At 45.7% G+C, this 16,947-nt stretch overlaps 1 protein-coding gene across 1 annotated transcript in view; it reads left to right on the top strand.

Annotated features, from left to right (window-relative positions):
• Positions 1-12,960, top strand: part of RFWD3 (ring finger and WD repeat domain 3) — a 20,843-nt gene extending 7,883 nt beyond the window's left edge. The window contains 7 exon segments of the mRNA XM_009325360.1: positions 830-944; positions 6,042-6,270; positions 7,475-7,625; positions 9,880-10,056; positions 10,680-10,894; positions 11,161-11,378; positions 12,016-12,960. Coding sequence (XP_009323635.1) covers positions 830-944; positions 6,042-6,270; positions 7,475-7,625; positions 9,880-10,056; positions 10,680-10,894; positions 11,161-11,378; positions 12,016-12,159 — 1,249 coding nt within the window. The 3' untranslated portion in view covers positions 12,160-12,960.
• Positions 12,961-16,947: the final 3,987 nt, after the last annotated feature.

Here is a 16,947-nt window from a genome sequence, read left to right as displayed (position 1 = left end):
GTAGGGAAATGACAGAATTCTGTGCTTGGTAAACATGCAAGGCTAGGTCTGTATATTTAGAAGGTATTTAGGCAAGCTGGATCTCCCTGCCCCTGAACTACTGAAATAACTGGAATATTGCAGTTTTTGAAGTGCAGAATGCAGTGGTCAACACTACAGACCAAACGTGTAGATAATTTTAAGGAATACTGGTGTTTCTTCCCCCTCGTTAACTATTCTTTCACATGTAAAGCATATATGAAAGAGAAATTGCAGTATGTTATCAAAACTGCTGCTGCTAAATTGTGTGTATGCACTTTTAGGCTCAAGGTGAGGTAGTAAGTGTGGCTTCTACACGGGCATTCACAGAGAATTCATCTGTATCTGCCTATTTCTGATACAGTTATATTTCCTGAAATACAAGATTAGTTACTGGCAGTAGAAACAAGCTTGAAGATCTTACTGTGTTATGACTTGCTGTATTACTGACATGGTATATTACGTGGACATTGACGGTATGGAATTTGCTAAACTGTTTCTGTAGGAAAAAACCCCACTCTCATTTCTCTTTTGCTCTCCTCTCCTAAATTAGCACATTTGGAGAGGGTGAGGAGAAAGGCTGTTGTTTCTATGGAACAATACTTGAGTGAGTCACTCAGTACAATTGCATAACCGAGAACATCTCGAGGTGAATGTACTGGATGAGTGTGGTACCAGACTTTCTGTTAGTTTTGAATTTACCTGCACAGGACTTGTGTTGGGATGAAGTCGGGGGATAGGAGTAGACAGCCCAGAGAAGCATCCTCGGTAATACCTAGTCGTAAGGATTGCTTTTCTCTCATTCCTCCAGCTCTTTAGAAAAGGAGCAGATGTTGCGTAGACAGGCAGAGCTGGAATCTGCACAGAGCCGTCTCCAGTTGCAGGTTTTGACAGACGAATGCAGCAAACTCCGCAAGCAAGTTCAGGTGAGTCTCATGTTACTCATAACAGAATTCCCTTTCTCTTCAACCTGTCTCTTGCATGTTCCCTTAGAGGAGAGAAGACAGGCTTCCAGTTTTAATAAGCAGCAAGATTTAGTAAACTCAATTGTCGAATCATCAGGAGTATCCTAAACATCCCAGGCTGGCATATTCATGTATACTCCATAACACTGACTTTTTTTTTTCAGTGGTGCTTCTAAGACTTAATCAAAGTTGCAAGTACAGCTTAGCAGTAGTTTTTTTGGCTGCTGATGTCACAGGTTCCTCCTCAGGTTTTGTGGTGCCTGGAAAGGCCTGGCAGTACAGCACCAAACTTATTCTCCTCATCTTTATCTTATCTGCGTGAAAATAAGCTTAGAAAATCTCTATAGTAAACCTGTAATGGGGCCTATTACCACTAGTTAGTCAAGAGCCTTTGAGAAGTAGCTTGTGAAGAGATTTTGCTATTTGCAAAAACAAAAGAAAACAACAAAAACACCCTAATTTTTTGTGAAGGTCAGTCAACATTCTACTTAAGCACCTTCTGGTACCATGAGACCTGGCCTGTCATTAGGGTAGGCTGTATGCATGGGCTGAACAGCTGCTAAGGGGCACCTCTGTCGGCCTTAGAATACAGATTACTGAACAGAAATGACTGGTTGCTAAATGACTGCTTCCTTTCTGGCTCATATCGCAAAATACTGCGGTATTTTGTAACCCATCACAGCTGCTTTTGCAGGATTCCTATAAATTGTGGACTTTACTGGTGCTTCCAACTGTGAATTATCTGGCGTGTTCCACCAGTGCTAGGTTTTCCAATAGCCTGTTTCACAGCCGGTTTGCTACTTTTTTTGTTGTATGAGGTAGATGATATCTAATCTCTCACTGTCTAGTAACTCGCTTAATTTTATGCTTTTCTCTACTTCTGGATTTTTTAATAGCCTTGGCTATTCATGTCTGTACATTAAGCAACATCCTCTTTGCTGAAGTCGTCCTGTGTGACGTAAGATAAGGCTTTATAAATTGCTTGCCTAAATTCTTGCATCAAGCTGTATGCTCATCAGAGCTAGTAAGAAAATTGGGCCACTTTGGCTTAAAAATGTGAGTAAGATAAAACTGCAGGTCCATAATGTCTTCCTGCAATTCTTCTCGTGTTAAACAATAGAGCATCCAGTCTAACTGAATTGAAGTCTCATGTTATAAAGATTAAGTACCCTGTGTTCTTTAAGTTCTGTTTCAGTATTTATGCTGCATTCATCACTGTCCTGTAGTGGTTAATGTGAATGCTGGAAGCAATTTTAAGGTGCTTGTTTATACTATGAATAAACTAAAAGCAAAACAATTTGCTGGGGAGCAGAAAATCCGCAGGAAGTCTGGAATAAGTCTCTAAGTTGTTTGATTATGTTTTGAGCATATGCCTAATGAGTTCCTTGCTTTACTAGACGACCTCTCATAAGACAAGTACTTGCACAGAATTGTTTAGGTTGGAAGGGACCCTAGCTGGGTAACTTCAGCGTTGGGTTGCTCAGGGCACTGTCACGCCAAGCGTTGAGTGTATGCAAGCAGATGGCACAGCTTCTCTGGACATCTCATTGTTTGACCATCCTCGCTGAGAAAAACTTTTTTTCCTAACACCTAATCTGAATTTGCCTTGTTACGTCTTGAGTCTGTTGCCCTGGTCCTTTCAGCAAGCAATGTTACTGATGGCACGAGAAAACGTGTTTAATTGGCAGACAAAGCTGTAAGTCAGTATAGAAAATGAAGTGCTGTGGGATTACAAACGAAATGTGTGAAATGTCCGTACGCTCAGGGGGACGTTCGGTGTGGCAAAGGTCAATTGCACAGAACTTTATTGGAATAGTTATGATGTTCGTTGGTTGCGTCCAAACCTTGGCGTCTGAAGTCTTACGGGGAAAGCAAATGCCATCGGTTTCCCCCCAAAAGTCATTGTGTGAACCCTTTTTTTTGTTGCTAATGCGCTTGAGAGCTGTGCCTCATCAGCAGTCGTGTCACTAGTTATGACCCTTTTTAGGTTTGTATGCATTTTTCCCTGCTCTTGTCCATTAACAACCTTGTCCGTCGTACTTTGTTATTGAAGTATTTAAGATGATTGAGGCTAGAAAAGGGACGTTTTGTAAGTCTTTAGCTGTATGAAAATATATGAGGAGAGGAACTTGAGGGGAGAGAGCGTAGGTAGCTAACTGGAAGAAAGCTCTCAACAGCGTTGTTTCTGTGTGTAAACTGCAGTGTGTGCTGTGCTGAGCTATATGCTGCACGCTGCATGGCAGGTTCAGACTTGCATTTTGGAAGCAGTGCTACTGAAGCCTTACTTTTGCCTGAAGTTTTTCCTTTGAGCACAGAGAACTTGGGAATCAGATGTGAGCTACTGCAGTACTCCTCCTGAATCTGCCAAAATTTTCAGTAAAAGTTAGCTAAGGATAAGCAAACCATCTCTGGCTTCTGGCATTAATACCACTGATCAACTGGGGTAGGAGACTCATTTTTGCAAGTGGGAAACAGTAGCTCTGTTTGCATATGGAGCAGTAAAGGGAGGACTGGCGGGGAAATGACAGGAGATTGCGTGCTGCTGTGGAGAAGAAAGCAAGTGTGATTGTGAGCCTTGCAGAGGTCAGTTTATATTGCTTGATGTATTGGAAAAGCTTTTTTTTAATAGGATTTTCAGAGCATCCAAAAGGAATTAGATGGCAAAATATCAACAAAAATTTGTGAACCTAGCACTTTTAGAAAAATTTTAGGCTAATGGTTTTATTGCATAAAAATCTTTCATCTTTGTGTTCACCTCCAGTTGATGTCTGGGGAAGATCTAGAAGAAGTAAGCAAAACCTGGTATTTCATTCAGCTGTTACGTATAGTGAAGCCGATTAAAAATGCTGTGTCCCTTTGACTGAATTTGAACCTGAACCAAAGGGAGGTGGAAGGCGGAGTGCCTGTAGTGCTGCACCGTAGCTTGAGGTGGTACAGTCATGTGTTTATCTCTATTAGATGCGAGGCTGGGGCTGTGTAGTGCAAGACAGCAGCGTGACTTCTGTAAGGAGGTCTGTGGGAGCACAGCCAGAGAGTGACCGGCGTCTGATAACTGCCTTTGTCTTCAAAGCTTCATATCGGCTATTAAGACTGTAACCTAATCCTCAAAAGAAAACTGTTCTGAATTTGTTGTAGCTGGTGGTTTCCCTTTCCTGTTCCTTGTGCTCTCCTGCTTCTACTTCTCATGCTTACTCCTCAGGAAGACTCTGCTGTATATCCTCTTCTTTCCCCAACCTGTGTGACTGTGTTCATTCATCGCTACAATGGCAAGCTGAAATCTAGGAGGCAGTCATAGCGTGTGCAGAGACGAGCGTGCCCTCGAGGCCCTTAGACAACACCAGGCATCAGGAAAACTCTGCAAACATCTTAAAGGAAGGTACAGGTTTACACTACCAGAAGAGTCTTTTGAGCACAATTAGTGGAATTCGTTCTGCAGTGCAACGTTTTTAATCACCTTGGTAATGTGTCTCCAGTAAGACTTCCTGATTCTGCTGGCTTTGTCCATTGTGTTTAAATGTAAACGTTGTACTAATAGTCCTTGTGGTTTTAATTGCCTGGCTTCCTTTTTAATAACTTGTGTAAAAGTTGAATGTTGAGTGCAGGTGACAAGGAGAATTTTGTAAACTCTCCAGAGCAACAAATAACTCTAATCTCTTCTGATCCTCAGTGGTGGTGGTATCCTCCTGCCTTTTAGAAATAATGAGTTTATTACGTTTTTGATTAAAAGTCACTTTCTTCTAAGTTACCTGTGTTTTCACTGACTGCTTACTCTAAGCCCGAAGCTATAGCTTCTGTCATAAGCATCCTGGCACCCCCCACACCTCTTCTTCCTCCCCAGGTTGTTTTGTCTTTGCTTGCTCTAACGGGATCATCTTGAGTCTTCAGCTTCGATTTTTTTGTTCCCTTGGGGAATGTGCAATGAGCTTGATGCAAAACAGATCGGACCTCTGCAAAATATCAGAACTGTTCTCCTCTTGAGCAGTTTCCAAAAGTTATAGGTCTTGATGATAACTATTAATGTAGAGCTTGATCTTTGATCTTGCCTCTTTGAGAGCTGCTGCCTTTGCTTAGACCTGAGTTAAGTGGTGGCAGCTGGTTCAATATTGAGGCTAGCTTGCAATCTACTAATATATTCATAATATCACTCTTGTGGCCCTTAATTGTTTAAAAATTACGTAGTATTTGAAGCATAATCTATGTTGCTCAGACAACAGAAAGCAAGCAGCAATTTTCATAATATATACACTCCCTCTAATATCCCTGGGGTTCTGTACTGTCTGGTTTTGCCCTTGGATTGCAGCAAGTTGGTCAACATGCTTTTTGGGGGGGCATTTTCAGTTGATTCAGAATATGCCAGTGCCACTACTCACACACCCACCTCACCCCGATGATCTCTGTGGAAAGAGGAGTTCTAGGAATACCTTGTTGCTGATAGAAGATGTCCTTGGCCATGTCTCCACTGAGCATCCTTGAGCATTCATCAGTTGGCGGCGAGGAGGTGGCGGAAAACAGGGCTGGAGCTCTTGAGACTTGTGTCATTCCTGGAATTTGCTGCCCAGGGTTTACAAGAACAGGGTCATCTTCATTAAATAGACTGACTTGTTTCCTGCAACGCTCTTTATGTTGAAACTTGGGCTTTTATTTTTTTATGGGGTATTCTGGAAATTCTGGAAAATGGTTCTAATTGACTTTCTCTTGTGGTTTAGCTGCATGTAATACTTGGCAGTTCATTCTTTTCTAAACAGCATTGATCTGGTAATAATTGTTACTGGCTTTTATGTGTTGCCCAAGAGTCCTCTCTCTCACAGGGTCTCATACATACAATAACAGACTTTGAGTACATTGTGCCAGAACTTGCATAGCATTTTGAATGCTTTTGTTGCTCGCTGTCATAGTCAGTGACTTGGAAATCCAGCATTTCAGGAACAGCATGGAAATTGGACCATATTCTCCCTCTTTATCTGAGAACAAGTACAATTGGAGCATCTGGAACAGATAGCACAGTAGGTTACGTGAGCCAGTGACTCATTAAAGCTCTTTGGGTCTTTTTCTTTGCAGGAGCTGAAGGCCCTCGTGGCCCAGCACAATGTGAGTGCTTCTCAGCAACCTGGCAGCTCCCACGCCTGCCTCCCAGGCAGCCTCCCCTCCAGCCAAAGCCAGCGCAAGTACCACTTGGAAAAGGTTTTTGTGGTGTCTCAGACTGGGAACTGCAGAGTAATGGCGTACTGTGACTCGCTGAGTTGTCTCGTGGTATCGCAGCCTTCTCCGCAGTCTACTTTTGTTCCTGGTAATTATGCGAGTCAAGATTCGGGGGTTCATAGGTGAAAGTTAAATGTGTGTTCTACTTGCTCCCTGCTTCCCCCCTCTCTCTGGCTTGACTTTTGCACGTGCCTTGTAAACTGGGAATACCCATAAGACTCCCTGTAGTTCATCTGGCCCCTGCGTTGGTAACTTCTGCCTAGCGAGGCAGCTCATTTCCCCCGTCACTTCTACGGCAGAATCCTAGCAGAGGGTCTCTGGCTCTTCTGCTGAAGTGCCACATCCACAAGAAGGTAAAAGGTGTGTCTGGTACTCCTTGCAAAGGCGGGCCTTCTGAAAGAGCAAGGGGCCGGCGCACTAGGGCATGCGGAGAAGCTTCCAGCGCTTGAGTGAGAAACACTGCTCCCCAAATTGTAGGTGGATTGATCCACGTGCAGCTGATTTGTCAATACTTTTTAAAAAAAAAGAAAAGAAAAGCCAAAAGCAAAAAACTTTTAATATGACTGATAGGAGCACTGTTTCCCAGTGAGGAAATAGGAAGCCAAGAAGTCATGGGCAGCCCTGTTTCTGTCGCACTGTTGTGGCCAGCGGCAAGTGACCTGACATCTGGACCAGCGCCAACTTGCTTTTTCAATGAAATAGGTGTAGCATTAGGAGTCTGAGAGAGTTTATTTGCAATGTACTTCAATGCTTTCTGAACGATGAAATTTGCTTTATTTGGTTAATGGTTTGGAGATTAATATGCCTTATCTAGACATAACAAAACTGTTTTCTGCATTCAGCTGACCTTATTTTTTCTGGCTTCTGGAGCCAGGGACTGAAACTCTGACTGGAGGCTTTGTGGTGACTCTCATAGCACACAGGTTAAGTTCACCTGTAAGCATTCTTTGCAATGGTACTTGTTCTCTTAAATAGCCATGTAATCCTACTGTGTGTGTGTTTATCTAGGCGAGAATGTCTTTGAATAAACTGGCTAAAGAGCAGCAGGCTCTTGTTACAAGAATTGTAACACTGATACTGAGTTTGCTCTTGCTGGCTGGCATCCTTAAGGATTTAGCCCTGTTGCCATTTGAACTGAAGAAAGATTTGTGGCAGTTCTTATCCAGAACAGCAAATAACTTTTACGTGTTCATCCCACCACAGGCTTCAGTACAGACATTGTAGTTCTGGCATAGAATTGCTAGTTCTACACGTGTGCCGCTTCGATAACCTGCTTTATCCTTCTGTGACAGGTTGTGGTGTTAAGATGATGAGCGTGGCCAACCTGAAGAGTTGTCAGTACATCCCCATCCATAGTAAACAGATTCGAGGACTGGCTTTCGGCCGTCGAGCAGATGGCTTGCTGCTCTCTGCTGCTCTGGACAACACTCTCAAACTTACCAGGTGAGCCCTGCTGGGGGGAGCAACCTGTCCCAGCGGAGTTTTGCTATGTGCAAGAGACTGGATTGGATTTTGTTCAATCTCACTCTAAATGTCTTGCAGCACTTGCTATTCTGCTTTCCAAAAGATGCTGCTAAGATGAGATCTGGTCTGCATATATTCTTCCTGTGTGTGGGAACTAAAGAGAGTAAGACTTCTCCATGTAAAGGATCTAAAAGCAAGAAGGTGTTATGGAGCCACCTGTCTGATAATTTTCCTATGGAGAATTCAGTAATTGAATTCAGTTTCCTATGGAAAACAAGTAATTCAACACAGATTGGCCAAGTTGTGTTGAGAAAAAATGTAGCACGATGTATAGATGTGAAATTTACTGTCTGCTTGGTTTTCTGTTACTGCAGGGAAGTGTGGAGCGTGGGAACTTGTATGGCCTAAAACAGAAACAAGGGGTATTTAGGTTGGGCACTTTCTTCCCTGCACTAATGTTGGCTTCTCTGACGTTAAGCTTCTTGCAGAGGATGGAATTCATCTGGGATATGAAATGCGTAGACAGCACTGTTGAGCTCGTGCCAGAGGAACACAGGTTCTCTAGCGCTAGCAGAGACTTAAAGCAGCAGGGTGGAGACTAATTAAACAAAGGCTGAGAGAAAAATGTGTCCAGTCCTGGTAGAATTTACAGCCTACGAGCGTATTTTCTTGCTACTTGGTGCTGTTCTTCAATCTTCAGCTTAAGCTGCTTCAAAACTTTGTCGGCTGATTGATTCTTATTGAGTTATATTAACATCTTTACGCACGTCTGTCTGTCAGTTAGCATAGGGTTAGGCAGGATACGTGTCTGTTACGTGTCTGATTAGTCCCAGTTCTTTCCCACGAGTGAAGCAATGAAGAGAACTTAATCCTGCAACAAAAATGTAAAGAATGTTGCTTTCCTGTTACCATGTTGAAATGTTTGCTAGGCTAGTTAAAAGTAAACAAAACTGTCTGTCTCTGCTAAAATCAGCATGTCAGATTTCTAACCGATGAGGTTGATATTCTTTTCATGGTTTAATCTGGAGAGCGGCTTCTCGTCGCAGTATCTGCTCAGGCACTTGACTCCCATAGCTGCCTCATTGGCTGCATCGGAACTTGTGATCCCCTTGCTTTTGTGCTTGATCCCAGAATGTCTTGGAGTTAAGTGCTTGCTTCAGCAGCATCTTCATACTTCTTTCAGTCTCCCTCTGAAAGAAAAGTCCCCCTTTGGTCATCTTTCTTCTCTAGTTACTGATTTCATAGTCATTCTTGGATAATTCCTTTTGGTAGGTGTCCTCGAGTCTCCCGTTCTGGCTTGCAAGTGTTTAAAATAGCACCATGATTTTGAGGGTTTTTTCCTGCTGTTTTGAACCAGTCACTGTTCTGATATCAAACTCCCTGTTTCCCCAGCCAGGTTTGTCTTTGTGGTTGTTCCCCTTATCCTTACCTGGGAGCAATTACTTGCTTCTCCCTGGAGTAATCTCTGAGCGTAATCACCTTCCCCAGGGAGAAACCCACGCGTTGTAACGGATATCCAGAGTTACTTGATGCGTGCTGTCTTCTGTCTCACACTGTTCTCGGTGTGCTGGGCCTACATTGACAACACTGCTCTTTGCAAATACGGTCTAACCTGATGCCAACTTCATCTGCTATTCTGTGTTGTGCCTCTCTGTGTAGTCCCCTCTTCTTCCTTCCACAAATTGGGTTTCTAAAGAATTAATGCTATAAATGTGCTTTTAACTGTCTTTACCCCACTCACTGTCTCACTCTGGCTTGAATCGGATTCTTTTGAGGCATAAGCACTGTTCCTCTTGTGTAAAAAGAGGGAAATAATTAATGAGAGATGTAATCTGAAGAATGAGCCCTGTGATCTCAGGAATATGCAATATTACAGGATTACACTAGAGGCACTTCTAATTGTTTCCAGAAAAGTAACTTCACTTTCTCTTTCCAGTAAGGCAGCTGAGACCCTGCTCTGAGATTTCCTTTCCCAGTCTCCAAAGATCAATCTGGAAAAAGAAGCATTGGCCTGGAAGAATTATAAGTCACTTGACAATAACCAAGTGATTATTCTGTCTAGATTTTCCAGATTCATGTCTGGAGTAAAGGAGGAGTTAATTCAGAATTCAGTCTGAAGAGAGATGCTTCTGTCCAAAGACTTTAAAAAGCTAGATTGGCTTACCTTAATTATGCTATTTTCTCATCAGTAGATGCTTGTGCAACGGGCCAACGCTTTGCTTTTCTTCTGCAGCTTGGCAACAAACACTGTGGTGCAGACATACAATGCTGGCCGTCCTGTCTGGAGCTGCTGCTGGTGTCTCGATGATACAAACTACATCTACGCTGGACTGGTCAATGGCTCTATCATGATATATGATTTGAGAGACACGAACTCTCATGTCCAGGAACTAGTCCCTCAGAAGTCCAGGTATGGCGTAAGGATTTTTCATTCCTCTCGACTTCACCAACGCACAGTAAGCTAAGCGTAGCTTCTTCCATAAATCACACAGCAATTGTAATGGCTTAAATTGTTTTATGCTAATCTCTTGTTCAAAAATTCAAATTTAGCACAGATGTGGGAAGTCTCTCATACCTTATGAGAGTTATACGTGGTATATGTATAACTTAGTACGAGTGCTTGGCACCTGCATCTTTTTAAGGCACACAGTGTTCAGAAACGGACCCACCAGCGCAGCCTAAGCAGGAGAACTGAATCTGTTCTGGAGCTGGGTTTTGTATTTAATTTGGAAAGGACAAATTAGAGGTGTGAGATGCTGGTACTTCCATCTCTTCCACTCAGGGAATCAAATGCTGATTTACACGCATCTGATGTGTGCTGTCTGATGCTTCTTTAAAACATAAGGCTCGGTAGTTGAGTGTCGTTTATTCTTGACAAACCCACTGGGGTTCCTTGCTTGAAGGACCATTTTGTAGCCTGTTTAGGCCCTTTCTTTGCAGTGTGGTTGGAGAGACTGGAGCTCTGAAGCGGTGAGGCAGAACGCCAGCATGGCTGCAGCTGGCAGCACTGACTCTTGCCAATCACACTTGCAGGTGCCCCATGGTATCGCTGTCCTATCTGCCCCGAATGGCCTCAGCCTCGCTGCCTTGCGGTGGAGTATTAGCCGGGACCTTGGAAGGAGCCTGCTTTTGGGAACAGAAAGCTGGCAACTCCTACCAGCCTCACCACCTGCCACTGGAACCTGGAGGATGCATCGATATTCAAACAGAGATCAGCACACGGCACTGCCTTGCGACATACAGGCCTAGTACGTAACGGCGTGCATCTGCAATGCGCTTTTCATCGCCACTCTGGCCTGCTGTCTGTCGAGTTCAACAGCAGCTTTTTTGGTGCCGAGGGCACAGCAGAAATGTAGTACCTGCCCTAGCCAGAGCAATAAGCATCTGCACATAGATAAGAATTGGGTGAGGTCAAAGGGAGGCAGCTGCAGGGTGGTGTTGCTTGTATTCCTACAGGGAAAACTTGTCTGCAATTAAATTTTCCAATGGTTACCTTTTTATTTCTGCCATGCAGGTAAAAATAACCCATGTGTGCGTTGTGTGATGATGGAACTGACTTGCAGGCCACTGACAGAGGCCTCTGAAGATGTGGTGTGTTCTTCTAACCCGGTTCAGACTTTCAGTGCTGGGCCCACCTGCAAGTTGCTGACCAAGAATGCCATTTTTCAGAGCCCGGACGAGGATGGCAGCATCTTTGTGTGCTGTGGTGATGAGGCATCTAATTCTGCCCTGGTACCTCTCGTCCCTTTCTGTGTGGTGGAGGGTTTTATTGCAATTCTTAGGAGAGAAGCCGTATCGGTCACAGCATCAGTGTGTTTTGGTGGGAATTGTCTTGTCACGCGCATTACCCCGTGCGGGTTGGTCTGTTGTACTTGCTGTAGCAGGTGTAGCTTTCTGATAGCGTGGGACGCTCAGTATTACCCAAGGCCTGTGGTCCACATCCATCGAAAGGAATGTAGGCAGCGAGCCCCTGTTGTCCACCCGAGGAATGCGGGTGGGCACACTGGCACAGCTGGGCACCGTAAGTGGTGTGTAACAGACTTGGTGGGATAGCTAATGTGGTAAGTGCCGTGCGGGATGGGCGCAGGCTCTTTAGGAATGGCAGGGAAGACGAGGAGAAGGGTTGCCCTTATATGAAAGAGCAGCTCAGATGCAGAGGATGGACGACAGGCTGCATGAGAGCTCACGGGGAGAGGGCAGTCAGGGTGACATCGTGCTGTGAGTCTGTTAAAGACCGTCCAAGCAGGGTATGAAAGTAGAGAAAGGGTCCTGTAAGTAACTTGAGGAAAGTCTTTTCTCTAGAGAGAGGAAGCTCTGTTTTGGATGGGAGGGGAGAATCCTGTAGTCTTTGACCTTGTCTGTCCCACAGCTATGGGATGCTGGAAGTGGCTCCTTGCTGCAGAAGCTGCAGGCTGACCTGCCTGTGCTGGATATCTGCCCCTTGGAAGTGAACCAAACCCACCTCCTGGCTACTCTGACTGAGAAAATGGTGAAGATCTACAAGTGGCAGTGAGAGTGGTCCCTACGCCTGCCACGGAGAGGCTTTCCAAATATGCTGCTGACTAACCCTACACAACCGCTCGGTCCCGGACTCGGCTGTCCTGCACGTGCTGCTTACAGGAGACAGGAACCGCCACAGCACCTTCCTGGCAGTAGGCAGGAACTGGGATGCGCTGGTGCCTGGAGCAGTTCCCTTCTACCTCCATCTTCCTTTTTAGGTCTGCCCTTATTGCTTCTTTGGTCAATTTTCTTCAAGTCAAACTCCGCAAGCTGCCTCATTACAGCAATAATTCTTGGACTGTCTCCAGCGTGTGTTGCTGCGTTTTTTTCCAGTGTGAATGCAGCACAGGGACTTGCAAATCTCTTCTACGAATCAACAAAATAAGAGGAACTTGAAGACCTGAGACTCCCACTGCACTTTCTTGTGGAGTCCTGCTGTGATTACTGGGTGATGGAAAGGTGGCAATATTGGCATCTCGCTAGTGCTGCCGATACTCGGTGTAAAGCAAGTTCGCCGCTTTAGGGAACATGCTGCCATTGTTCTTTTGAAGGTCTAGGGTCGGTTGGCAGTTATTCCCTGATGAGGACAGACCCTGTTTTGTGGCCACGGAGAGAACAGGCTTGGAAAATCTACAGAGGACCTTTTTCTTTTGTGGTGTTTTTTTTTTTTTTTTCCATGAGCATATAATTTGCACTGTAATTCCTGAACACTCTGCCCCCATCTCCTTCCCCTTCTTTCTTCCCTGCTTCACCTGCAAGCAAACTTGGACAGTTTGGTTGTGGAGAATGAAACTAGAGAAGTACAAGTAAAGAGGAGGAGACGATTCTTGTACTGTTGGCTGCTGAAGTCCATGGTGTCTGTCCCTAAAGACAGCAATGTACTGAAACAGACAGTACCTTGGAAAAAAATGCTGGCTGCTTTTTTTTTTTTAGTGGGGTTCCACCCCCCGCCCCACCTTTGAGGAACTGGTGGAAACTCAGGGATTTCATCAGCTTGCTTTCACTGACCTTTTGCCTTCCCAAAATCATAGTTGCCAGTTCACTGGCCGGTCACAGGCAGCTTCCAGTTGCATTCGTGTGCAAGCGTGCTGCAGACTCGCTGGTTTACGTAAATCTGAGCCCGTCGGGTGGGATCACGGGCCAGGGGATGTGTGCTGGCCAGGTGGGCTCTTAGCACCCTTACCGTAAATATGCTGAGGGTGCGAGAACGTCTATCTCCAGGTCAGCTCACGGAAGAGGACTTAGGTTTCATTTTATGTTTAACGAAAGCGAACTTGCCAAGGATGTTGGAAGCTGCAAGATGAGTTCCCTGTGCTGGAAACGTATCCCTCGGCACACCTCTGCCTCTGGCCATGGTAAGCAGCATCTGTCCTGGTCGGGTTGAGTGTGCCACCACTTGAACTGCCAGAACAATTTTATTTTCTGAAGTCTGGGGCTTGCACCGTATGATCCTGTTTGTCTTTCCTCTTAAAAATGAGATTGAGAAGATCTCTGCTTAACTTTATATTTTTCTGTACAGTATTTTTTCCTATATTTTTATATACTTGAAAGAATAAAGTGTTTATAGTTACCAAATATAACTGGTGCTGCTGTACTTTAAAAATACGTCTCAGCGATATACACTCCGTATCCTGTGAACATAAACAACATCTCTGTGTGCAGGTAAGGTTTCTCATGCTTTGTATTGCTTCCAAGTCGTGCTGAGCTTCAGACTGAAACAATGGAGGCTTTTAGTGAAGGAAGAGTCCTCGCTGAACCATGCTGCTCTCACCAGGTGAGGGGAAAGGAAAGGGTTGAGCAAAGTCAGGCCGTGTGCACCTGGGACATCATTTTAACTGGAAATAAACTCGCCGACGTGAGACTTTTCGGCATTTTAACAACGATCAGGAACAAAGGGTTAGTAGAAAGAGTAACACTGTGAGAAGGCCTCTGGTAAGGCCAGCTCAAACCAGAGGCAGCAGGCTGTTCTCCGCCAACTTTGTGCAACGAGCTTGCTGCTTCTCGGCCATTTTGAGGCATCATTTATGCACAGTCAACTCCGACCCCTTCCTCCCACAAGAAATTTGGAAAACTTTACACAGGAAAAGGAATTAAAATGCCTCTCGGCTTCTGATTTTCTAGGTAGCACTTGTTTTCTACTTTATACTGCCCTACAGGAATAAGAGGTGCAAACTTAAATGCTATTAAAATAATAATGGAAGATGACACTCATGTTCTCTCAGTTTTCAAATCCAGAGTTTAAGAAAATTTTCAAAGATTTGAGATGTGAAGAACCTCATAACACTCCTAGTCACAGGTTTGCAGCAGGCTCCAGGAAAGAGCACCTAAATTGTGTGCAGAAAGCCATCAGCGTTGAGGGCTGATAAAAGGTCAAATGTGTTAATTAAATATTTGCTCATCTCTAGAGTCAAAGGGACAGATTCTGGGATGGAAGGAAGGAGGGAAAAAAAAAAAATCAGGGTCTGCATGATGCAGGGCAGCTGTTGTTAGCAGCTGAGCTGTGCCACTGGTGTTTTAGGCAATAAGCCACTATTGTGGCTATTTCTGTCTCTGGGAAGATGTTGTTATCGTGGAGCAGGGCGGCCCCTTGGCAATTCCTGTAGTAAATCTGATGCGAGGCGATAGGTAAAGCCGGGCAGCGCTGTGGCTCCTGCAGACGGGGCCTTGCTCTTAGCTGTGCACAGGCGTTTTTTAGTATTTTTTTTTTTTTCCCAGGCTGTGGCGGGGGAGCACCTTTCCTAATTTTAATTCTTGTAAAACCAGGCCTGAGGGACAGCACAGCGTTGGCCAGAGCTGGCTGTGGTGGCAGCTTGGCAGGAAACCCAGGGGCCGCGCCGGCGCCAAACACAATCCAGCCTGTGCAGCCCCCGCTGCCCCCTGCGGAGGTGCGGTGTCGGGGGGCGGCAGGCTGGGAAGGGCAAGCCGGAGTCGGAGGGAGCCGTGCTTTCCGGAGAAGGGCTGCCCTCCACGTGTCCCTCTAACAGGAGCGATCCAGCGTTAGGCTACGGTGATCTGCGGAGTGAGCAAAAGCCCGGGCGCAGGGGAGGGTCAGGAGGCAGCCAGCTCCCTGCCTGCGCCTGGCCTCTGCGCCACGGGGACTTCACTGCCACAGCATCCACCCTTGCGTTTTAGCCGTTGGTTTGTAGTGACTCAGAGGTGAGAGTTCAACAAATATCATCAAAAATGTTGCAGATGACAAAAGGGAGTGCTAAAAAGTGTGAGCAAAGAAGGGAGCACAGCTCGGTGCGTGCGTGCATGCAAGGCAGGATCTGCCAGTGCTTCGCTCGGCTCTGGCTGTGCCTGCCGCTTCCCGGAGGGTGGAAAAGTGCTTATTTTATGTGTCCCGAACCAAATTGGATTAAACCCAGGCAATGCAGCAAGCGAAACAAGCAGCTTAATCTGAACCTTGTTACACTGAGGTAGCCAGAGCATCCCAGTGGGATTTCATTGCGTTCTCCTTTTCTGTTTGCAAGGAGACATGGCACGATTTTCTGCTCATGTAGATTAGCAGATTTTCTACCAAGGCAGTAAATTCCTTAACCGACCTGGCTTTCTGCTGGTTTATGAAGGAGAGAGAATATGAGGAAAAGGAGTTCCCGGAGAAGGAAGGGGGAGGGAACAAAGGAACGAGCAAGCAAAAACTAGTTTTCTGTTGGGTTTGATTTGCATCGAATGCCAGAACTAAATGTGAAAGAACAGATTTCACTGCCGAGAGGGGTCAGGAGAAAGGGGCGAGGTCCCCCCTGCTGGGATGCACTTTCAACTAGCAAAGCTGCAGTAAAGGCTTTTCCCAGCTAAAATGTGAATTAGTTGAGCGCTCAGACACCCTTCGTGTCTAGCCCCATCCCTAAATGTTGCAGCGTTGCCTGCAAAATCAAGCAGAGGGGTCGCAGCACCTCGGCCGCGGGCCTGCCCCTCCGCCCAGCTGCTGTCGTCCCCTGCGAGCGCTCTCAGCCTGCAAAGTCAAGCATGTTGGTGTAAGCAGCCTCCGTCACTTAAGATAACAATATTTATCATTGTTTACTTGCATTTGAGGTAGTTAAAGGTATTTAGAGATGCTGCTGAGAAGGCAGAAATGCCTGGTGCTCGCATCACTCCTCTTTGCTAAGGAAGATGGGCTGCGCTCGGATGGCAGCCTGAGCTGCGGGTGCCCTGGCGTTACAGAGCACTGGGTGCTGCGGGGTGGGTGCCCGTAGGAAACTCGTGCCCTGCTCCAGGGGAGTTCATTGATAAAGTCTTGGAGCGGTAGCAGCATCTCAAGAACACCAAGGGGATGTGGGATGTTGCTCCTATCCTGCCTCTTGCAAAATAGTGTCTCTAAGTAGCAAAAAAAAAAAAAATAAATAGAGGAGTTTGGGGAACAATGCCCTAAAATGCTTATCTAATCCTTGGGACAAACTTAGCAGGTACCAGGCCCTGTCCAGCCTGTGCTGGTCAAGAGAAAAAAATGCCTCGAACTAATTTCAGTGATTATCCCGCCCCGTGAAGCGTAATTAATTTGAGGGTCCAGGGGGTTTAGTCTCGCATCAAGTCCAATTTGGCGCTTCCGCTAGCGGCAGAGGTCGCGGAAGGGGGAGCGAGCCTCCCGTGCTTCAGACAGCGTCAAGCTGGGAGCAGCACTGGGCGCTTGGGAAGGCAGGAGCAGGAGTGGGGAAGAATTGTGGCAGGTTGGAGGAAGGGTTGGAAAATTGCCCTTTTCTTGTTTGCTTGTTTAAAAGTAGGTGCTAACTGCAACACAGAGCTGCATAAATACGGGGGGAGCAACAGGCTCTGCAGTAACGACCTGGGGCTTCCGATGCTT

Source organism: Pygoscelis adeliae, unplaced genomic scaffold (genome assembly GCF_000699105.1).
Source record: "Pygoscelis adeliae isolate BGI_AS28 unplaced genomic scaffold, ASM69910v1 Scaffold326, whole genome shotgun sequence".
In the NCBI taxonomy this organism is placed as follows: domain Eukaryota; kingdom Metazoa; phylum Chordata; class Aves; order Sphenisciformes; family Spheniscidae; genus Pygoscelis; species Pygoscelis adeliae.
This window is presented reverse-complemented; position numbering and strand designations above follow the sequence as displayed.